We start from the raw sequence: 24,823 nt of genomic DNA on the forward strand, positions 1-24,823 counted from the left end.
TAATGGTTGGAATAGACAGGGTAAGAGACCTAAATAAATGAGAAGTCCTCCTCATTTATAGTGTTTATATAAATACAATTATCTTTATGATGATATAACAAATTGTGGTTGTGTGAATATGAAATTACGAATAACAAATGTAGCCATGCATTAAATTACTGTTTATTTCTTTACATTTTACCTTTGTAAACTATGAAATCATGCATCTTCTCACGGTTTGTGTCTCATTTTGTGAGCCAACTGACAACAGTTGTTCACTCCCCTCCTTTTCCCCTGCTCTGCCCGGGATATTTGAAAAAATTCTGAGGTAGACTTCAATCAAAAAGAGGGGGGTTTCATTGCTCTTTAAAGGTTTTTGCATCTGAACTCTTTAAATATTAAGTCCTTATTTAACTAACAAACATTTGGCATGGAATAGAAAAAAAGGTGGGGCTTCAGCGCTTTTGGCTGAACATGCAGAAAGAGCAAAGGTTGTGTGAATTTGTGCAAAGTTTAACTAAAATAGGAAAGACAGCAACTGTGCTTGCATACGTGACAGGGAAGCCGCATCTGTGACCTCCATCCCTTGAGCTTGTGCTGAAATATGCATCGCAGTGTGCGGCCAACTGTTGTTTCCGCTTCTTCAGCAGCTGGATGGACAAGTCTGTGATGCGCAAGATTTTATGACTAAAGTGATACAGAACACTCTTATTGTTCTGTCATACTCAAGCACATGCTGTTTCAAGCATTTACGACTTTCTTTCTTCCCAGTCACAAGAAAAAAACAAAATGTTGTTTCAAGAATATTCATGCAGCCATGCGCAACAATCCACATTTGCTTCTTGGAATAGCAGAATTTCCATGATTACGAGAACAACTGTTTTAACCTAAATTTAAAATCATTTCTTGTTCATTTAAGCAGCAGTTGTTTTTCTATTCAGAGATGAAACTGAGTGATTCCCTGTTCATCATACTTTATATACAAAAATAATGGTAATAAAAAGGTCTGAATAACTTTTGAAGTTTGTTTTGAGGAGGTGAAATGGTTTGGAGGCCTGGTACTGTTCTGTTTAAATATGTTTTGTGTGTGTGTGTTACATTTATAATGAAGAGTGGAGCTTGCGTTTACATTAAGACTATATAAATAGTATAATGTGTCAAATGTTGGCATCACAGAGGCATAGTGGGTATCGTCTCACAGCAAGAAGGTTGCTGGTTTGAGCCCCGGGTTTCCTCTGGGTGCTCCAGTTTCCCCCACAGTCCAAAGACATGCGCGACAGGTGAATTGAATAAGATAAAATTGGGCGTAGTGTATGTGTGGAAATGCAAGAGTAAGCGTGTTTCCCAGTGTTGGGTTGCAGCTGGAAGGGCATCCGCTGCGTAAAACATATGCTGGATAAGTTGGCGGGTCATTCCGCTGTGAGACACTAAGCCGAAAAGAAAATGAATGAATCAAATGTTTTCAATTGTAATAAATTGTATGTCCTTTTTTTCCAAATCCTGTGTGTTACATATAGTTGGTTCTTTTTTTACAAATAAGTTTATAAAATGCTTGTCTGCGTTTCACGTTCTGAAAGAAAAGAAATGACTTCAAATTATTTTATTATTTTTAATATTATTATTATTATTATTATTATTATTATTATTATTATTATTATTATTATTATTATTATTATTATTATTATTAGTAGTAGTAGTAGTAGTATTCCATAAAATAAAATAGGTTGCATAAAAATAAAGTGGGAACCTCTATTTATTTATTTATTTATTTATTAATAAAGTTTCATGTAAATAAATTGTTTATTTAATTTGTCTATTTAATTATAAGGGAGAATATATGTTATAGGCAATTATAATTGTAGTTTAATTATAATATGAAAGTACATAAAAAATTGTCAGCAAATTATCGCAAACACTTTATGTGTTGAATTTAAACAAACAAATAACATTTAGTAATGTCCAATTTAATTTGTTCGTTTAAATTCAGCCTAAATAAATTGTTTAGAATCACTTAACTTAAAAAATTTTGTAAATTGAAGGAATCATCTTTAAATATTTTTTCAGTGTAGTCTAATGAACAAGGTCTACTTAATATGCAATTTTAATTAATTTTATATAATTTTTACATTGATGATATTAATAAATCCATTTTTTTGGACGCTGTTACATTTTATACATTTCTGCCTATCCATGATATGACATAAATGCAGTAAGTGTGTTAGTTTCCACATGAATTCATTAACACTTTAGATCACAAAAAGTGGGCGGGGTTTTACTGAATAGACCTGTCAGCACTTCAGCCAATAGCAGAGAAAACCGTACATGATCGAGTGGATTTCTAAGCCGCCACTTACTTTGACCGCTCACTCTGTCTCTCCATCACAATGAACTCAAATCCACTATTCTTGTAAATTATCTTACATTATTTTTGAATGTTTTTCCACCCTTTGTTTATAGTTCAGTGGTATTCCTGAGGACTGTGTCGAAAACAGTCCTCACTGTCAAAGTGAGAGAAGAGCCAGACAGAGAGTCCTTCAGCTGAAGCGTTTAGTATAACAACGGGGAAACAACACCGGTTCAGTGTGTTGTTTACAAATGTGGATTATGGAGAAGTTGCCTATTTAATTCTAAAACAATTTCCAGACTAGAGGGTCGTGCACAAATCTGTCGGGATGCTCGAAGAGTCATAGCGAGGTAAGCGTTTCGTTTACAGTGAACATTAGTGGCAGCAGTATGCGCCTTTTCCATCAATGTTATTTTATTGCGTATGTTTTGGTCGTTGGAGTTGTTTACGACCAGTGTGTGTTTGACCACTGGATGCTGTTGTGAAGCTGAACGCTTATAAATAGTAAAGATCGCAAATGAATTATTGATATTATCGTTGTTGTTAAAGTTTATGATGGAATATTACATATTTAAGCAATATAAAACAATGTTGCTATTATAGTTTACAGTGCCATTTGGAGTCTTTGTTGTATTTTACTGATGAAATTGTAATGTTAGTTAATGTATTTTCTAACAAACAATGATCAATATATCTATTAATGCAAAAGAAGCACTGATATAATCGTTGTTACTAAACTTTATAAGGTAATATTTAAATTTTATACAATGTTACTATTATATTTGACAGATGAAATTGTAAATACGTGGTTAGTGCTTATTAATAAAGAATATTATTTACGAAGGGGATTAAAACAAAAATATTGGATGACTGACATCCCAGAGACTACAATTCGCAGTCATTAATTAGCATACCACAGTTATGGTCTATTAGTTTATGTCAGTTAATTATAACAAGCAATGATCAATATATTTGTTAATGCAAATGAAGCATTAATTTAATCGTTGTTAATTTTTAATATGTAATATTTAATTGTTATACAATGTTACTATTATAGTTTTTAGTGCCAATGGAATTTTTAATGTGTGCTACTGATGAAATTGTAAATAACGTGAGAATGCTTATTAATAAAGGATATTAATGAAGGGGATTATAATAAATAACAATAAGATGACTGACATCCCTAGAAACTACAATTCGCAGTCATATATTAGCGTAGCACAGTTATATAATGTAATGTGTATTTATATAGCGCATTTATTGTGTATGGCCATATACACAAAGCGCTTCACAATCATCAGGGGGGGGGGGGGGTCTCACCACACCATTATGATCCATTAGTTAGTGTCAGTTAATGTGTTTCATAACAAACAATGATCAATATATGTGTTAACATTCATTAAATAAATTAAAAAAGTTCATTAGGCTATTATTTAATGTTAGCTCACAGCGTATTAGTTAATGTTACCACGCTCAACTTAAGATTTTAAAAATGCATTTGTAAATGTCTATAAACTGATTAATAAGGCTGTACAAGTTTACTGATACATACAGACCATTATTTAAGTGTTACCTTTATTACTGCCATTGAAACTATTATAGTGGACAAATAAAATAGTGACAGTGCGCTAGTATGCATATTGAGAAACTGTCTTAAGGTGTTTAATCCATTATTACAGCTGACAGTTATTACAGTTTTGTTTGCTACTGCGTTTACATACAGTACAAGTTATTGGAGAACAACACTGTCATTAAATATGCCCTGAAACGATTTTTGTAACATCTATGTTGATCCTGCAACCGAATTTTTGTCGGAAAATGTAATCCATACCTATTCCCAGCTTAAACCCAACCATAACTGTAAATTATTCCCAAAATCTGAGGGGAATAATAGTTGGATAAGAAACATGCAGAAGTGCATAAACCAAAACGTAAGCCCTAAACTTAACATAAACATAACATACTCCTTAATTTCTAATTGGCTGATTGGAATGTTGTTCCAGGATCAACATAGACGTTATTCCAGGAACACATCCTACTTGGTGAAATCAAGTTGGCGTTTTTAGATTTATTTGACATTTGATTAATAATCATTCAGAAATAATGACTTAGAGAAATGTGATAAAGCATGAATGAATATGTAGAGCATGAATGTAATGGTAAAACTATGTAATGGTTCCTTTCAAATCTTTTATAATTTTTTCCAAAATTTCAAATCCTTCACATTTTTGACATTCTGTTAGACTTCTGTTAATCCAGTTTGATTGCTTCAACAAAAGAGCAGTTATTTGGCAAATCACACTTCTTTTGTTAGTTTTAAGAGGTTTTGCATTGCACATTGGAGTCATTTTTCAATGGAACTCCAAAGCCAAGGCTTTTGAATTGAATAGTTAAAATCGCAATTGAATGCATCAAGCAATAATCTCTTAGTACATAAGACTGTTATATGAAATCTTATTATGCAGCAGTTTTTTTAAGAGAGAGGTGTCATGCTTTAGTAACCTCACACATTTTGTAACAGGGGAGTTGCAGAGGCTTTAACTAAAACAAGGATGCAGCATCTCGTGGGAGATGATTTCAAAAGCTGTATGCCACCTGAGAATGTGGTTAATACTCATTAATTTAAGCCTACTGCAGTGTTTGTTCTCTGTAAGCTTTAAGGTGACTAACAGTGTGTGAACAAGAGCTCAATATTTTCTGTCATTTTGAGCTCGCTTTCAATTGTTTTTCTGATTGTCTTTAGCTGTGTTCATTGCCACTCTGCCAAGTAATAACATTCTTTTGATATGATTTTGAAAACTATGTATATTTATTGAAGTGCTGGACTGCAGTTATTGTGAAGAATGTCTATTGTACTAGTAATCTGTTACATTTTTACTTATTTATTTGTTTTTCAAAAACACCTGGTGGGAAGGAATGGACAAAAATGATTGTACACTGTAAAACCCAACAGTCAACTTTATCAAATGAAATGAGTGTAGTTTACTTGATTGACTGAAATTGACTGAAAGTTAATTCTATTCATTTGAAAAGAGTTTTGACCTTGAGTTGAAGGTAATGAGTTAATTAACTACCTCAATGCTTCAACTTAAATAGAGTAAGTTCACAGTACTCATAAAGAATAGTTTGTGAACTCAAAAGGTTTGTTGCAATTGGTTTCCTCAAATGGTTTGAGTTGCCTTAACTTACTTTGTTTTACAATACTTCGTTGTTTTGAATTCTCTTCATTTATTGGGCTTTACTGTGCTCAAATTGCTTCATTTACTCAAATGGATTAAGTTTACATTACTCATTTGGATTAGTTTTTGAACTTAAATGGTTTGTTTCCTCAACTGGTTTGAGTTACCTTAACTTTTTACCTTAATTTTTTGAGTTTTACAGTGTATAAATGTCTTGAAGTAGCAATTTTTATACATGCTTCTCAGATTCACTTCTTCGGGACTCTCTTCTGATGAATTATAAAGGTATTGATTAAGTATTTGGCCTTATAATAATAAAAAAACTGACGGAACGGGTGTATTCTATCAGAAAGTTCATTTTTAATAATGAATTATAAATTTTTAAATTTTTTTTTTTTAAGTTTTTTATTGAGATATTCATTGCATTGCACAGCATTACTGCAAATATTAATATCTAGCTTCTTTTTTTTTTTTTGCCAAAAATTTAATTCAGTTCACCTTTATTTGTATAGCGCTTTTACAATGTAGATTGTGTCAAAGCAGCTTCACATAAAGGATTATTGTAAATAGTAAAAAAAGAATTTAACAAATAAATAACACACACACACACACACACACACACACACACACACACACACACACACACAAAAAAATAAATAAATAAATAAATAAGCAATTCGTTCATTTTTAAATTATAAAGTAAATTATATATATGCATATGACAAATAGTTGGTTAAGATCAGGTTTAAATTATTATTATGTCATTTTAATAAGTAGTGAAAAACCTCCCACCTGGTTTTAGCAGCATATACACTATATGCTTTTCTAATCTAGATATACAGTCGAAGTCAGAATTATTAGCCTCCCTGAATTATTAGCCCCCCCTGTTTATTTTTTCCCTCAAATTCCCCCAATTTCCCTAGCATCGAAATCACAATATGCGAATATGCAACAGTCATATCGCAGAATCTGCTATATTGTGTTCTGATTATAATTAACCAGGAAACGAAACACAAGCTAAGTTTAACCCTACTACTGTGAACAACTTATTTTTTAAGGCATGTGACTGTGTAAGATTTCAAGCTAATTTAAACCATTTGGGCTGAAGAATTGATCAAATATGTAGCTTTACCAAAGATAAATTGTATTTTTTTATTACAATGACAGTGTTAATTTACATTTGATTACATGGTTTGATTACATTACATATTTATGTTACATTTATTTCAATACTGTTCGAATAAACCATAAAGCACTATTTTATTTGCATCTTTGTTCTATTTTACTCATTTCTGCTTGTAATTTGTTTATTATAGTAATTATACCTACAAAATGATCACAATGTACAGTTACGAATTTTTTTTCCAAATAGAGATGTTTAAAATCATCTTATGAAAGTACATCAATATTACAATATACAGTTGGTCAGAATTATTAGCCTCCTTGAATTATTACCCCTTGTTTTTTTCCCCCAATTTCTGTTTAACGGAGAGCAGATTTTTTTCAACACATTTCTAAACATAATAGTTTTAATAACTCATCTCAAATAACTGATTTATTTTATCTTTGTCATGATGACAGTACATAATATTTGACTAGATATTTTTCAAGACACTTCTATACAGCTTAAAGTGACATTTAAAGGCTTAACTAGGGTAATTAGGTTAACTAGGCAGGTTAGGGTAATAAGGCAAGTTATAACGATATAACGATGGTTTGTTCTGTAGAATATCTAAAAATATATAGCTTAAAGGGGCTAATAATTTTGTTCTTAAAATAGATTTTAAAAAATTAAAAACTGCTTTTATTCTAGCCAAAATAAAACAAATAAGACTTTCTCTAGAAGAAAAAATATTATCAGACATACTGTGAAAATTTCCTTGCTCTGTTAAACATCATTTGGGAAATATTTAAAAAAGAAAAAAAATTCAAAGCGGGGCTAATAATTCTGACTTCAACTGTATATTGCATAAAAACAAAATCTTGCAGGTCAGTTTTTTCCAATATTGTACAGCCCTATTAGGCTAAATAATGGTTTTATCTGGTTTTGTTTGAGGCTCCAGATTTCTGCAGTATTATTTTCCAATTATTTGTAGTAGTGTGTGACCTCAGTGTCCTGGCCAGATTCCACCTATTGACACTTATCATTCATGCCCTCCTAAAAATCCCAATTCATCCTGCACCATCTTTCCTCTCCACCTATACACTGTGGATGCTGCATGCTGGAGCTGGGTGAGGAGTGATCTTGATCATAATGTTAAGAGCTTTGCGTGTTCAGCTTCACAATTAAAAGTTACAGTACGTTAACACTCTATTCATATATGGGTTCAGTACAACAAAACAAACAAATGGTCACACATTATCTTGATGGTCCGTTTGTTGAATTTAAGTTACATTGCATCTACATGCCAACTAGTTCTCATCAGATTATAAGTAGACTGTTAGCTTGGGGTTAGGGTTAGTGTAAGTTGACATGTACTTGCAAAGTTTCTTATAGTCAACTAAATATCTGTTGAAGGAGCAGTATCAACAGTTATTAAGCAGACAATCTACTAATACTCAAATGAACCATCAAAATAAAGAGTTACCTAAACAACTACTCCCCTGTGCTTTATTTTTTCTATGTATTTTGAGCAGGCAGAAGTGTTTTTGCAGTTGTTGTCACAGTCAGCTACAGAACTGAAAAAACTTCATAATTAGGTGACTATGTACAGTATTAAAATTTAAAGCGTGAAGCTCAACCTTCTCCTAAAACAACAGTAAAACCGTAATCGTGCATTTATTTTAAGATTCAAGAAGCTTAAAAATTGAAATCTCTTTAATGAAACTGCTAGTACGGTAGGTCCATCCATCTGTTGTTAATGCAGCAGCGGGTGCAGTGGACAACTCCTGTTCAATCACTTCTTTTGTGCGTGTGTATAAAGAAGGAACCACAAACTGGCATATGTGCGCGCGAGATGGGACAGTGTCTTTTATTTCTGTTGTTTTTTAATGTATCTATGACCATTATGCACCTGAGTCTTTTGCAGCACTTCTGAAAAATCATGCATTTTGTAAAAGCCGTGTCAAAATAAAAGAATTTTAACATTTACATGCAGTGCTGCTCATTAAAGTCAGTTCCAAAGCTGTGGACCAATCAGAAGAACTCAAAGGTGGTTCTGTTTACAGTAGCATGACCAGGCGGCGTATGTGTAGTGATTTGGGGGCCCTAAGCAATTCCAGCCATGGGGCCCAAAAGTTCTAAGACGCACCTTTTGTACTTTAATTTATTTTTAATGGATTTAATTTGCAATTTTTAATTTCTTATATCACTCAATCACTCCTTTTCCACATTTTGTCTTAATGCAAAATAATAAAGCAAAGTAAAGCATCTTGTAAAACTTTTTAAATGATTGGTTTTCTTCAAATGAATTCACAACTAAAAATTATATATAAACTATTTTGTTTTTAAAACTAAATCTTTACCTAAATTGACTTCTAGACATCTCTATCATTGAGGATTTAATAAACATTAAACTTTTATTTTTTAGGCACTCATACAAAATATAGAAAATAGAAGATAGAAAATTATGTCATATATAATTTATAGGTATCATTTATATTGTAAGTATTTATTTGGGGGCCCCTACATTTCCTGGGACCCTAAGCGGCCGCTTATCTTGTTTATTGGTTTAATCCACCCCTGAGCATGACAGCTTATCACGACGACATGTCAGAGGATGCACTTTCCTGAGCGCTGAAGACACATTCTGTATGAATAGCCAGTTGTGGCACTGCTAGGGTCTTTATCAGGTGTAGTTGTGGCCGAGAAGTTAAGGTGATGGATTTAATTACTTTAAGTGAAGTTTATTTATAAACTAATTTCGAGATCATGTGCTTATGATTGATCGCTGCTGGTCCCGCATTAGATAACACATGATTCACCAATGGGATGATTCCTAACTTGTTACAAATAACCAGAGTTCCTTACCTCAGTCATCTTCGGCTTGAATAATCCCCTTTTCCACTCCTACTCCTCCTTTCTTTTCCTTGATAGGGCAGCACGGCGGCCCAGTGGTTAGCACTGTTGCCTCACAGCAGGAACGTCACTGGTCCAAGTCTCTACCAAGGGTGCATTTCCGAAAACCATCGTTAGCCAACTAAGGTCGCAAGTTGTGTCGTTACAAACATATATTGTTGATTTAGTGTTTCCCAAATTCGTTGTTCAAACTTCGTTGCAAACTTCTATGCTTGCAACTTACACCTCTGGAGCTGTAGTTAGAAACATAGTTCCTGGCTGTGTTCTATTCCCAGTTATTCCCCCTATGCCCTATTCATTTAGAACATTCTAACATTTAAACTTGGAATGATTTTTAAAAAAAGCATTAAAGTCATCTCTCTTTGGTGTAATTTGCTTTCAAAGTATTTTTACAGTTCAGTTTTAGCAATCTTCATGTTTACAATTGTGTTCCCCTTGCAGTGCACTTTGAAAACATCGATGTCATTTTGAACACAGCCGTGGCTCATGACGAAAGCTAAAGGTGACCTATTATTTGAAACAGAATTTATGTTACATCTCCAAAGCTTTTTCTACAGTGGTTTACATGTGTCAAATTGTAAAAGTAGACTTGAACAGTCTATTGAACAGTGTATTTTAGTTCCTCATAATAGCAACGCGCCAACAATGCGCCTTAACACACCTCTTTTCTAGACCGAAACCATGAGTCCACAAAGAGGCGCAAAAACTCATTGTCTTGATTTAAAAATAATATGCCAAAATTTAGTGTATTTGTCCTAAAAACAAGCAAAATAATCTGCCAATGGGGTAAGCAAACTAGTCTTATTTTAAATAGATAACAAAATAATTTTTCTTACCCCATTGGCAGATTATTTTGCTTGTTTTAAGGAAAAACTCACTCAATTCTGACACATTATTTCGCAAAACAAGCCAATATTTTATACTTGTCTAGAAAATGCTTCTCAATTTAATAATTTGTAGACATTTGGACTAGAAACAAGACAAAACCTTTAGGTTAGAAAAGCTTTTTTTGCAGTGAGTTTGTGTTAATTTCAACTAAACCTGCGAGTCTATTTAACTTCATGTTCACTTGATATGTTACTTATATTTGTGAAATACAAGCAATTTCTTTTTATTTTTCTTCATCGTGTTAAGAGTAAACAATGGCCTCCTGTTCTGTGATTTGTGATGATTTAATTTGATCCATCTGTGTGATGTTTTGTGATTTTCTTCTGAACTGGCAAATGAATTAATGTTTGGGAAGAAAACCCCAGCTATTACAGTAATTGGCAGCCTGATGCTGTTTATGGTGATTGACAGATTGAAAATGAGTATCAGATGAATGTAGGTCCAAAAATCAAACACACACACACATGCAGAATCTCTAATTTATTCCAGTACTATGTCCAATTAAAATACTGATAAATTGAAAGAGAGGCTGTTATTACATTGTAAATGAGGAGTTGCATTGTTAAAGGATTCATCATTAACTACTGCAAACTACTTCTGAGTTTATTAGAGGGCCTGCTAAAGAATCGCTAGAACATCTGATTCATGTCCATGCTGTTATTTACAACTGCATCCAGAGTGTGAAGCGTGATCATCTCTGAGGTTGTTTTCATGCTCTATTTTCTTTAAGTCTGCTCATTAACGTTTGTCATGGGAATGCACAAGGACTCATTGTGTATTGATTGTGAATTGAAGGGAGTGTTTTCACATACAGTAGCGATAAGACTGCTTAATCTGGCATGTCAGAACATTGGCAGGAGGTTTTGGTATCGTGAATCTCTTGTATATGTCTGCCCTCCAGCCTAAGTCTCAAACTGAGTTCAAAAGTTTTTCTGCTAAAGCTTTTAATAATTTTTCCTCCTAATTCTGCAGGAAAGTAATCACACTCCTCAGTAAAGGCCCTAATGGAGAATGAGACCTCCATCTCCTCGGGATACATCCCACATTACCTCCTTCGAGGGGATCCCTTTGCCTCCAAACTGTCCAAGGAGGCAGACATAGTGGCAGCTTTCTACATCCTTATCATCGGTAAGTGTACAATGTGGAAGATTTCATACAAGTACATTTTTAATGAGATCAAGGATGAATTTGAATTGTGATTTAAAATATTTTACAGCAGAATGTCTGGAATGTTTAGTTTGAACAATTATACTTATTTCTGGCTGATAAAATAACTAAAGTCTCACTTTTGTATCAACAAAACATACAAAAGGGAAATATACAAGGTTTTAGTGTCAGTATCTCTGTTTTATAATTTAAGTGTGTCAGCACAAGTAATAGAGTAATATACAGTTGAAGTCAGAATTATTAGCCCCCCTGTTTATTTTTTCCACAATTTCTAAACATAATAGTTTTAATAGCTCATTTCCAATAACTGATTTATTTTATGTTTGTCATGTAACAGTAAATAATATTTGACTAGATATTTTTCAAGACACTTCTATACAGCTTAAAGTGACATTTAAAGGCTTAACTAGGTAATTAGATTAACTAGGCAGGTTAGGGTAGATAGGCAATTTATTGTATAACTATGGTTTGTTCTGTAGATAGTCGAAAAAATATGTAGCATAAAGGGGCTAATAATTTTGACCTTAAATGTTTTAAAAAAAATTAAAAACTGCTTTTATTCTAGCGAGAAAAAAAAGACTTCAAAGAATTCAAGAAAAATTATCATCAGACATACTGTAAAAATTTCCTTGCTCTGTTAAACATCATTTGGGAAATATTTAAAAAAGAAAAAAATTCAAAGGGGGGCTAATAATTCTGAAATATATATATATTGCTCAAATAATAAAGGGAACATTATTTTGGTTTTGGCCAAATAATGAACAAAGTATGGGGTTAGACAAACCATTTTGTTTTTACCAACAACACACAAGCCTCTTCTACAACTGAGCACTGGTTGTATGATTTCCAGACCTATAGTTTCTGTGCAGTATTGCCATAAGTGCCAGGAGTAAAAATGTTACTATTTACCCCACCTGTGGGACAAGCTCTAACAGACAGAGGGTTAGTTGTAACGCGTGCTTTTAAAGTCAGATTTCACACAATTATTTTAAATTCAGTTTACTTTAAACAGTATTTTTCCTCAGTACTTAACTCTTTTTTTATTCTACATAGCACAGCATGTTTATTTATTTATCTATTGGAAAAACACATTTGGATTTATTTGCATTATTATCCATTATTATACAATGCGTTTATTTGCATTATTAGCAATAAAAAATTATTCTTTTCTATCAAAAAAATATTTTCTATTAAAAATATTTTAATTAAAAAGTTCCCAACATTACACTCAAAAAGTACAAATTATTTTGTAAGTTAAGTTGGTGTCCAACAGTGTGTGGCTTATTTGTAACACTGTTACAACTAACCCCACTGTGTTTTCGTGTTTTAACCAAAACTGGCTAGCAGTCACTGAGTATTTTTACATCTTTCAAAATAGTTCCATATTTTAGCCTAGAAAACAGTAATCACAACATTATAAGATTTTACGTACATAATTTCACAGATTAAAAAAAAAATATATATATATATTGAGTATAATAAAAAATACTTTCATGCTGCAAAAATGGTTTCTCCTGTGTTTCTCATCCAAATTTTGCCAAACCCTTTGCAAATACCTTAAATCTCTGTGTTACATTTTACCCCGCATTAATTTGTGCCCCACGCTACCTTATACATATATATATATATATATATATATATAAATATATATATATATATATATATATATATATATATATATATATATATATATATATATATATATATATATATATATATATATATATATATATATATATATATATAAATAAATCTAAATAAAATGAATCTAAAATAAATTTACTACAGACAGCAAGCATGCCTTAACTGCAGACAGCAAGATTGCTGCAGACATCAAAATGCCAAACCAAATAACATATCTGTAAAATAACAGCTGGACAATCATGAATAACCTCTGCCAGTAAATTCTGAGAAAAACGGTTTTGCAATCAGATTTATCCTCTTACCTGTACATATAACAGTCTTGTACAAAGACCAAATTACTTTAACGTCACGCTGGTAGGTAAGGCCCCATTACTAATGAACACTATTGGGAGTAGACACTTTGATATAATAATATTTAAAGCAATGAGTCCAAACCCTGATGCTTGATTATACATCCAAAGACTTGAACATGTTACTAAATATAGATTTAATGTGCATGTTTTTGCAAAAATCTGTGCACACTTTGCACCAAGTGCATGACATCTACTTAAGGAATGAAACTGATTTGGTCTTTCACATAGAAAACCCTGATTATTCTATTCTGTTATTATTAAGTATCTGATTGAGATCCTTGTAATATTTTGCAGCTTTGACTCTCAAACACGCTGTTAGACTGCTGAAATTGTTATCAGAAGAATGCACACCTAGCATACATGCTTTTTTCACATTGGTGCAATTATCTATGTTCATATCAGATCAGTTGTCTTGCTTGTGGTGTGTTAACATGCTCAGGGTTATGAATAGGTGCATTTGTTTAATATTTAAGGATGATTTTTAATGATTAACAGATTAACAATCAACAGTAATGATTAACATATGGGAATATAAAATATATAACCACAGTTTTTTTCAATCTCTGAAACTCTGAGACTGGGATTTTTTTAGCTTGAGTTCAATTATACTGTATGAACTTGTGTAGTAGATGTGATCAAGGCAAATTCCACCTGTTCTCAGCAAAAGCATTGCGCATTTTGAGTCATCTGCACCGTGTGCCAACAATTCTCGTTTACTCTGACTTTTTTGTAATTTACTCATGGGAACATTGATTTTACATTTGTTATGAACTCAGCAAAACTCACCTGTTTAGACACACTCCTGTTCACACTTGGTAATTTAATGTCTTTTTTGCACTTTTGCAGTGGTCTTTTTGTGGCTGCATTCACAGTGCCTAACAGAATCCAGTAAATTTGTTTTGCCTCTGGAAGAGATCGCAAGTTGACAAGATCAAAACGTTTCAGACTTTTTTTTAATATTGTATTTTTATCTTGACCGCAACACAGAGCAATACAAAAAGCAACAGCAATTAGAAAGACTGAAAAGAAATGCAAACAAAACAAACAAAAAAAATATACACAAAAGACAGAAAAAAAAAGATTTTAAAACCATTATTACATCAGTTCCTCCAGTATTATACATGGGTCAACAATGTTACACATATATATCTAGGCCAGTGGGCACAGGCAAAATGGTGATCTTGCAGACAATGACAGGGTTATACCTTTAAACTTTTATCCTTGGCATTTGACAGATAATTACAAAAGGGTTTCCAGGTGGCTTCGAAGCCAGCAATGTTATTGGATAGATTGTGTCTAGGGGCTCTATTTTAACGATCTAGGTGCAAAGTCCAAAGCGCAGGGCGCAAAAGCAATAAGGACGTGTCAGAATCAATTTTTTTTGCTGTTAAGGATGGAAAATGTGCTCTGCACCGCGGCGCATGGTCTAACAGGCTTGAGCTTATCCTATTAATGAGTTATGGGTGTGTTTTAAGATTAAACCAATCAGCTTAAACCATCTTCCATTCCCTTTAAGAGTCAGTTACGTCACGCTATGGCACATTTGCTATTTACATGGCGGACTTTGTAAGTGAAAAAACTGAACACTTTACTAGTAAGAGAACCGTTAAACAGAGCATCTGCAGCACGAGAATGAGAGAATGAGCCTCCTTATTCTTTACTTTCACTCTTTTTTGTGGCTAAGGAAACTTGTTGAAGGCACAGACATGCATTAGCCTACATAATTAATTTAGTTTGTTAAGTGCAAAGATTTGTTTCAAAACTATTTCCAAATTCAGTTCTAATTTCCAGCAAACTAATGATTGAACAATAATAACGAAGTGTGTTCAAACAACTGAGTTATATCCAAACACACATGCTGTGCCCCATATGGTCCAAAACCTGACAGGTGGACACATCTAAGCTTGTTTTTAATAAAACAAATATAAATATGCATATAATAAATACTACTACTAATAATAATAACATTATACAAAAGCAAATTGTCATGAATAAACTGAAAAGCCTCCCGAGATGAAGAAGGCATGAAGGCAGTGGTTTTTATATTTATTTAGAAAATAATCATTTTTGTAATATTTTATTCCTTTAAGTCTTTTTCATTTGTAAAGATATTTGTGCATTGCTCTACATGCTGTGTGTATTAAGCAATGTTTAAGCGAGGTGCACAACTGACGCGCTCTGCTCTGACTTTAGACCTGCTCTTAGTTGGTCTATTGTGCAGTCTATTTTAGTTCCTTAAAATAGCAACGCGCCAACAATGCGCCTTAACACGCCTCTTATCTAGACTGAAACACCCATGAGTCCACAAAGTGGCGCAAATGGATTTGCTATTTAAACAACATGGTGGAAATGGGAAAATTATGGTCGGAAAATAGCAACATGCCATAGAAACACGTCTTGCGCCTTATTGCGCCGGGTGTATGATAGGGCCCTAGGTCTCTCTAAATGTAAAGTGCTAGAAAATTCTGAAAGCCAGGATTTAAAAAGTGGTTTTGATGCCCTTTTCCATAAACAAATATATATATATATATACTTAGCTATCACCGTTCCATATTAGACAACTTTTTTAATTTGATGACTGAACACACAAAGTGAGTCAGACCAACCAAAAACAGCCATTGCTGAATCAGGGGTGAGCTCACAAGAATAAGCCTCATAGTAGAAGATGAACATTTCACTCCAAAACTCAAAGTTTTGAGCATGACCAAAAAAGATGTCCTAAGGAGTCTTCCGCAGATTCACATTTGTTACATTTGGAGGAGATGGAGAGGTAGAATTTATTAAGCTTAACCCTAGAATAATGAATTTCAGACTTTTAATGTTTTCCATTTGTAATCAACAAAAATTTACATATTATTACTAGCTGTAAACAGGGCAGAGGTGCATTCATGTTGATTCAAGTCCTGATTGTAACTTCTGTTACAAACAGACAGCATTTTAGATATTTTCCAGCTATCACATCAATCCCCAGTGTGAAAATGTTTCCCATTGGACTTAAATGAATCAAACTTGCTTTCATCATCACTAAAACTTTGAACCAGTTCTCTATCCTACACAACCTGATCCCCAGGAAGGATTAGTCTGGTCTTTGGTTTGGTTACAGTGGGCTTTCAGATCAAATTCTCTTAAACGTAGTCACTCAGTGCCGAGATTCTTACCGTTCATCGTTAAAATGGAGAGCAATAACTGAAGCTGATTGCTCACTGAGATTCTCAGCATTATACTGTCCTCTTGTGCTAGGTCTTTCGTTGACAACCAGTCTTTCTGGAGGAGACATTGTAAAGATGCAATATTCTCTTGCTATAAATGAAAGGACTATACCATTGCCCTTAATTCAGACAACCTGCTCTTGGAGGGTTTCAGTCTTTAGAGCTGCTCAGTGCTCACCAGCTTGCAAAGTCAGAGAAAACTGGAAAGTTGGATGCCAGTTAAATATGGTTTGTCAGGTAATTAAGCAAATTGCCACCAGTTTATTTTTTTTTAAATATCTTATAAGTTTATTTATACTGTGCCTTATATTATATGTAACTCATGAAATATACTTAAAACTTGAACTTCTTTTATGATAACTTCAAATAGTGACAACATTACTTAGGAAATAGGTTTTCAATGTTTGATATATTTGAGGAGGGAAGAAAAGTGTCTAAGTGGAATATCTTCTGTCTGTATCAGCTACAGCCAGTATCAGGAGCGCAGATTAGGATGATTCAGCACACAGGGGGCCCAATAGAAGCCCATACTTTGAGGCATATTGGAATTTAAATTGCCTCATCACACAAATAATCTATTAGGGCACAGACAATAATGAAAGCACCCCTCTGTGCCAAGAGCGTGTGCCTGAGGTGTCCCTTTAAGATGTTTGCAGAATATTTGGAAACACGGCACTTCACAGTCCGTTTCTGAACTTTGCGCATCGTTTAGGTAGATGGCAAGACTAAAGAGATGACGCAGCGAAAATCAGGAATTCAGGATAACAAATGAGGAAAAAAAAGCATGAAAAAGAGAAGAGAGTGAGATGGGGAAGCCAGTCAAACAAAGGTGACTATGTTATTAGTCTTAGTGAAGCTGTTTTAAGGAACATTAATATGAAATATGTGAAATTAAAATGAGTTTTTATGCATTCAATTCTGTCTAAATCAACAAGATTACCAGTTTAATAAACTGTTAGATAACAGAAAGCTAATTTCATAAGCAAAAAACAAAAAAAAAGATAAAACTGATATTCCTGAGAATGTGCTAAATGTTCACTAATGCTAATGTTTATATACATACAGATATAGGGCTCTATTTTAATGGTCTAGGCGTAGAGTCTAAAGTGCAGGGTGCAAAAGCATTAAGGGCATGTCCGAATACACTTTTGCTATTTTATGGAAAATGGAAAATTACGCTCTGTGCCGTGGCGCATGGTCTAACAGGGTTGTGCTTATTCTCTTAATGAGTTAAAGTTAAAGCAGTTAAACTGACCATCTGCAGTGCGAAACAGAACAAGCCCCCTCCATCCGGCCTCTTTACTTTCTCTTTACTTTACTCTTACTATTTACTCCTTTACTTTCTTGGATAAGGAAATGGTGTTGTACGCACACCACTGAAGACATCCATTAGTCTACATATTTAATTTTGTTTGTTAAGTGCAAAGATTTGTTTCAAAACTATTTCTATTCAGTTCTAATTTCCAGCAAATTAATAAATGATCAATAATAACGAAGTGTGGTAAAAACAGAGTTATATACAAACACATGTCCTATTCTTATATGGTGATGCATATGTCTCCAAAACCCAACAGGTGGACAAATCTAAACTTGTTTTTATTAAACAATTATAAATATACATATAATAAATAATACTGCTAATAATAATATGATGAAGGCATAAAGGCAGTGGTTTTTATATTTATGTAGAAAAGAAATTTTTTTTATACATTTTAATCCTTTAATTTTTTCATTTTAAAGATATTTGTGCATTGCTGTACATCCTGTGTATTAAGCATTTAAACCTGCATAGGCACATAACTACAATGCGCTCTGCGCTGGACTTTAGAGCAGCTTTTAGTTGGTCAACAGTGCGGTCTATTTCTATTTAAATAATGTGGCGCAAAAAGTGAAAATTATAGTTGCGCTGGTCTAAAAATAGCGACAAATCATGCCAAACACGTCTTGTGCTTTATTGTGCCAGGTGTAGAGTATGATAATGCCCATAGTGTATTGTTGTGTTGTGTTTACTAAAGTTGGTAAGTTTAGTTTGGTCAGGCCATTGGGATGTCGTTCTCAATCATAAAGTCATCTAGTGCATTTAGAAGTAAATAGTTTTGAAGTTTTGTGACCCTATGGCTAGTTACACTTTTACTTCACTGAACATTTATTTTAAGTTTATGCACCCTGTAACCACATGTATGACTGTAACTCCAAAGAATATGGATATTTAATTCGTTTTAAAGCACTTTTGAACACATTACAAATGTACATTTGGCATAGAGTTACAGTGTTTTCTTCTAAATGTATGCAGAATAAAAATAAAAAAGATGACATATTCCTTTTGGCAAAAGAATTATGGTTAGTAATTTTCTTAAATGTACAACTAACCTACATTTGTATTTGTTGAAAATTGCTTAAAATATTATTTGCATTTTTGGAGGCAATGCCTTATTACAGGTCTTTATTGATTTTTACTTTACATGCCGCTCCAAGTCAGAATAAACATGCATGAATTAAATGCATGATCTGTCAAAGAGAATGATTGCTACAGTATGCCCAGCATGCATAGCATTATAAGAAATGATTCAGATGTTTTGTCAATGGCATGCCTTTTGTAAAATATATAATTGAATAACTCTTATTATAAATAAATCTTTTGTTCAGCACAATATTTATTCTGGTCATCCATTAGTTACTATAGTATTCAGAAAATACACAGAAGGACTTTTAATGGGGACAGTTTGTCCAGAAATCCAACATTCCTGACATTCCAGTTTAGCTGTTTTCTTTGCAGGCATTTTCATTTGGTTTTCATTTAACCCAAAAAGGTGTGTTTTGGTGAAATGACCGAATCCACATTGTTTTTTATCAAAAGATCATCCAAAAGGTATTGCAATACTTGTGCAATTTTTATTTGTTTTTCTATTAGTGGATGGACTCTCCCAGCACACAAACATTAAACACCGTATAGCTGCTAGTAATATTAAAGTGCATGATCCATGCACATCGATTCATAATCATATGAGTACAGCAGAAAACAAGAGTTCATTGAATAGTCACATGAAATAAACATCAGTCAGCTGACACAACGGGCCAAGATGTCAAATTGTGCACACAATGTTCTCAGCTTCAGACATCTGATGTTCAGTAGGTGGATATTATGGATTCATTGAAAAGAGGATTATGGGTCATAAATGTTGTCTTTAATCTAATTCTCTGATAATGCTTTTTCAGCACACTACAATCCTGGTCAAAAGGAAAATATCATGAATGGAAACATTGTGCTGTTTTAGTGTTTGTGGCTGTAACCAGGAAAGACTAATTATCTCACTTCTCTTTCATTATGAGGATTTTTTTAGAATAACCAGTAACCTTTGACTCTTTGAAAAAGTACAAGTCTTATTATAAAGTCATTGTAGTTCAAGGTATACACAGCTCTCTCTCACACGCACACATGCACACACGCACACACACACACACACACACACACACACACACACACACACACACACACACACACACACATACGAGAGTGATCTCAAACAGATGGAAAAAAAAATTTGTGGGAAATTTTTTTTATTAATAACACTGTTATGGTTAGTTTTATGAGTCAATAAAAAGGGCTGAACTATATACAACTTACATGGCCAATGAAATAGCTACGTATAAAACTTTTTTTCACACTCATAAAGAAATTACTAAATATTTACAGAAAGTTGTGGTTGAAAAAAACTTTTTTAGTTTATATATATATATAAATGATTCTTTGGATTCCAACTGACCTGGAATATTGAAATGATATACTGATTTTAAATGCATTATGAAGAAGAAAGAATTTTAAAAAGGCTTAAAGTTAATCTCAGTATTTACAACATCTTCTACTCTAGAATGAATTGCATTTTCGAGGGTCTAAACATGCTCGAAAACTCACAAAACTTTGCACACGCACCAGAAGTGGGGAAAATTTTCATTTGTTAATGGAAGTGGGTGTGGCGAAATGGCTCGACAGCACCACCTATCCACATTTGACGGAATGGCCCCCGAGCTACGTTTCACGCACACATACGAAAATTGGCACACAAAACAAACATGCCAATATCTACAAAAAAAGTCTCTTGGAGCGAAATCTCAAACCCAACAGGAAGTCGGATATTTTTAACTTCTTCTGCCAAAAATTTTTCCTGCCATTTCCAGACGTTGTATTTTAATAAACTCCTCCTAAAAAATTTATCAGCTCAATACCAAAATTGGGTTTTGTCATCTAAAGACGGCGATGTTAAACTGCGAAGATCTAGAGTTTTTGTCAAAAGACATGTATGTGGCGGCCTCACAAACTTTGATGTTTTACCACGAAAAAGGAAGTTGTTATAACTCAGGCATGCATTGTCTGAACTGCCTCAAAATCCACACAGTTGATAACAGTCCTGACCTGAACACGTTTACATGCCAATATTCAGTTACAGTTATAGCGCCACCTGCTGGCAACAGGAAATGACATGTTTTACATTGTAACAAACTTCTCCTAGAAATTTTATCAGATTGAATCCAAGTTTTGTCATTTAATTAATTTTTGTATTATTATTGTTATTAATATTCATTTTAATATTGTCTAGTTAAATTTTTTAATTTTGTGATTTTACAGATCACACTGAATTAAAAAATGCAGTAATAATATTTAATTTTAATTTTATATTAATTTATTATTTTTGTATTATTATTATTATTATTATTCATTGTATTATTTTTTAAATAAATATTTTAATTTTAATTTTATAGATCACACTGAATAAAAATGCTGTAATAATAATATTTTATATTAATTAATTATTTTGTATTATTATTATTATTATTATTATTGTTGTTGTTATTATTATTATTATTTTTATTATTATTCATTTTGTTATTTTAAAACAATCATAAAAATGTATTTTATTATTTTACAGATCACACTGATTTAAAAAAAAGCAGTAATAATAATATTTGATCTTATTTTATATTTATTAATTTTGTGTTATTATTATTATTATTATTATTATCAATTTTATTATTTTACTTTTTTATTTCAATTTAATTTTATTTTACACATTACACTGAATTTTAAAAATGCAGTAATACTAATATTTTATTTTATTTAATATTAATAAATTTTTGTATTATTATTATTAATATCATTGTTATTATTATTATTATTATTAATAATAATAATAATAATAATAATAATAATAATAATTATAATTATAATTTTTGATTTCATTTAAATTAAATTTTATTTTACAAATCACACTGAATTAAAAAATCCAGAAATTATTTTATTTTATTTTCAATCAAACCAGTAAACAGATTCTGTGGATGATGTTAAATTATGAAGATCTACAGTTTTTGCCAAAAGGCATGTCTGTGGCGGACTGTCGAATTTCAGTGTATTGCCATGTCCGATCTTCCTGAAAATTCACATGTTCCATGAGATTCCTCTCCTGAAGACATCTACATGCAAGGAAGTTTTACATAATATGGTCACTTTTTCAGGACTTTTTATATTTATCAGCTTAAACTATTATTGTCTACTGTTCTTTGTTATCCTAAGGCCACTGGGCAACTTTCATATTTTGATTGTTTGTCCTTCAGCTATTTTGGATTTTGTGTGCAAGTACGGATTTGTGAGGAAACACCCATTCATTCATTCATTTTCTTGTCGGCTTAGTCCCTTTATTAATCTGGGGTCACCATAGCTGAATGAACCGCCAACTTTTCCAGCATATGTTTTACACAGTGGATGCGCTGCCAGCCGCAACCCATCTTTGGGAAATATCCATACACACTCATTTATACACTCATACTCTATGGTCAATTTTAGCATACCCAATTCACCTGTACCATATGTCTTTGGACTTGTGGGGGAAACCGGAGCACCCGGAGGAAACCCATGCGAACACGGGGAGAACATGCAAACTCCACACAGAAATGCCAACTGCCCCTGCCGAGGCTCGAACCAGCAACCTTCTTGCTGTGAGGCGAACATGCTGCCCACTGCGCCACCGCATTGCCTTGTGAGGAAACACAAGTATTCAATGTAGTCTTTTTCTGTTTTTACAGGTATCCTGTCAGCCACTGGAAATGGCTATGTCATGTACATGACCGCCAAGCGAAAAACAAAGTTAAAGCCGCCAGAGATCATGACACTCAATCTAGCTATATTCGACTTTGGCATATCAGGTGAGTTTGCATTAGTTCATGTCATCATCTATCAGAAACGTGAAAATAAATGTATATTTCTAAAGCAGAATTACTAGTGTACAAGCGCAATTACTTTTTACTAATAGAATAGGATGCTGTCTGTTGGAGTGCCTACAGTATGTTTGGTTGTGTGTTGATGATATACAGCTTTCAGTGTGTAGTCTATATAGGTTGTACTGTGTCACTTTGGGCATTGTGTTCTGGTGTGGCAGTAAATCAGCCAAGGTTATCCAGTGCTGCCTCTTTCATGACATGTGTCAATGGCCTTCTGGCTGATTTACTGTTGGCTGTTATTGAAATGCACTTGTGAAAATCAAACACAGATATTTGAGCCACAAGGTTCCAAAAGTCATCAAAACATCAAATTCTTCTATTTTGTTTATTTTTCAGTTGTCATGAAGCTTCTGGCGTTTTGTTTGTTATATAATGTAGGTGTTATCACTATTGCTGAACAAACTTAGTTGTTAATAATTTTAATTTAAATTTTTTTTATTTCAGTAAGGGAATGAAACATTGCATGTTCATTAATTCTCTTGAAATTCGTACTGATTTTATTTGTTATTTTTTATTTATATGTTTAAATAAGATTTTGTGTTCAGATCATTTTGGACCCAGGTATGTGCGGAGTACTTAAGTCAAACAAATCTGCTTTTCAATTCAGGTTGTGAAAAGATATAGAATTGGGTATCAGTACAACAGTGGAAAATAAAACAAGTTTTTTATATGATTTAATTTTTATTTTCTTCAATAATTAAACAGTTCAACCAGTTTACCAATTTTACCTCCTTTTAACATCCCCTTTTCCCTCCCCTCCCCAACAGCGGCAGTGGCTGTCATTAGATGTTGCTATCATAAATCCAGCAAATACAAATAAATAATATAAGACTATATAATAAATAAAATAATCTATAAAATAAATAATATATAATAAATAAATAATATAAAAACACACACATACAGAACATAATAATAGTAAAAATAATTAAATAAAAAATAAAATATTACATTAATACAATATCAATACAATAATAATGATTATACATAAATCAATCAAATAAGATAATTACACTTTTACTGTGCGTCTCACCACAATGACCTTATTCATTCTCCAAAAATGCCAAATAATTTCCCCATCTTCTTTGATAAACATCCAATTTATCTAGTAATCTATGTCATTTTTTCATATGCTGCCACCTTCCCCAGTTCTGTAACCCATTCTTGAAATGGTGGTGGACATGCTGAATGCTATCCCCTCATAATGATTTGTCTTCCAATCATAATACTTAATTGAATCCACTCAGACGTCTTCACACCAGGTCCCAACACGAATGGGTCTCCCTGTACATGTATGTTAGGACAAAACGAAAGCGTTTAGAAACATCCTGAATGTAATTATGCACTTTAACCCAGAATTCCTGTATTTTAGAACAGGACCACAGGGAATCCATCAAGTCTCCTTCTTTGCTTTCACATCTCCAGCATTCAGCAGAGTCCTTCAACCCAAGCCTGAAAAGCCTACTCGGAGTCCAATAAAAACGATTCAAAATTTAAAATTGTATTAAGCGTACTCCTAAAATCCTTGACATTACTTTACAGTTTTTGCAAAAAAAATTTCCAATGTTCATCGTTAAATATACAATTTAACTCTTTACTCCAAATTGTTTTAAGAGCAGAATAGAAACTACACCCCATCTTTTCCACTAACAATTTATAATACACTGAAACTTGAAACACTGAAACGTGCCCTCTGCCATATAATTACTGATACATTACAATCCTCCAAAACATGTTTTTTCTTTAATGATATCACTCTCACTCTCTAACTT

General features: G+C 32.8%; 1 protein-coding gene across 1 annotated transcript in view; it reads left to right on the forward strand.

Annotated features, from left to right (window-relative positions):
- Positions 1–2,347: 2,347 nt before the first annotated feature.
- opn5 (opsin 5) overlaps positions 2,348–24,823 on the forward strand; it is a 35,483-nt gene continuing 13,007 nt past the window's right edge. The window contains exons 1-3 of the mRNA XM_056481442.1: positions 2,348–2,673; positions 11,381–11,536; positions 22,857–22,976. Coding sequence (XP_056337417.1) covers positions 11,413–11,536; positions 22,857–22,976 — 244 coding nt within the window. The 5' untranslated portion in view covers positions 2,348–2,673; positions 11,381–11,412. The remainder of the gene's footprint in view (positions 2,674–11,380; positions 11,537–22,856; positions 22,977–24,823) is intronic.

The sequence above is a fragment of the Danio aesculapii genome, chromosome 20 (assembly GCF_903798145.1).
Source record: "Danio aesculapii chromosome 20, fDanAes4.1, whole genome shotgun sequence".
Taxonomy (NCBI): Eukaryota; Metazoa; Chordata; class Actinopteri; order Cypriniformes; family Danionidae; genus Danio; species Danio aesculapii.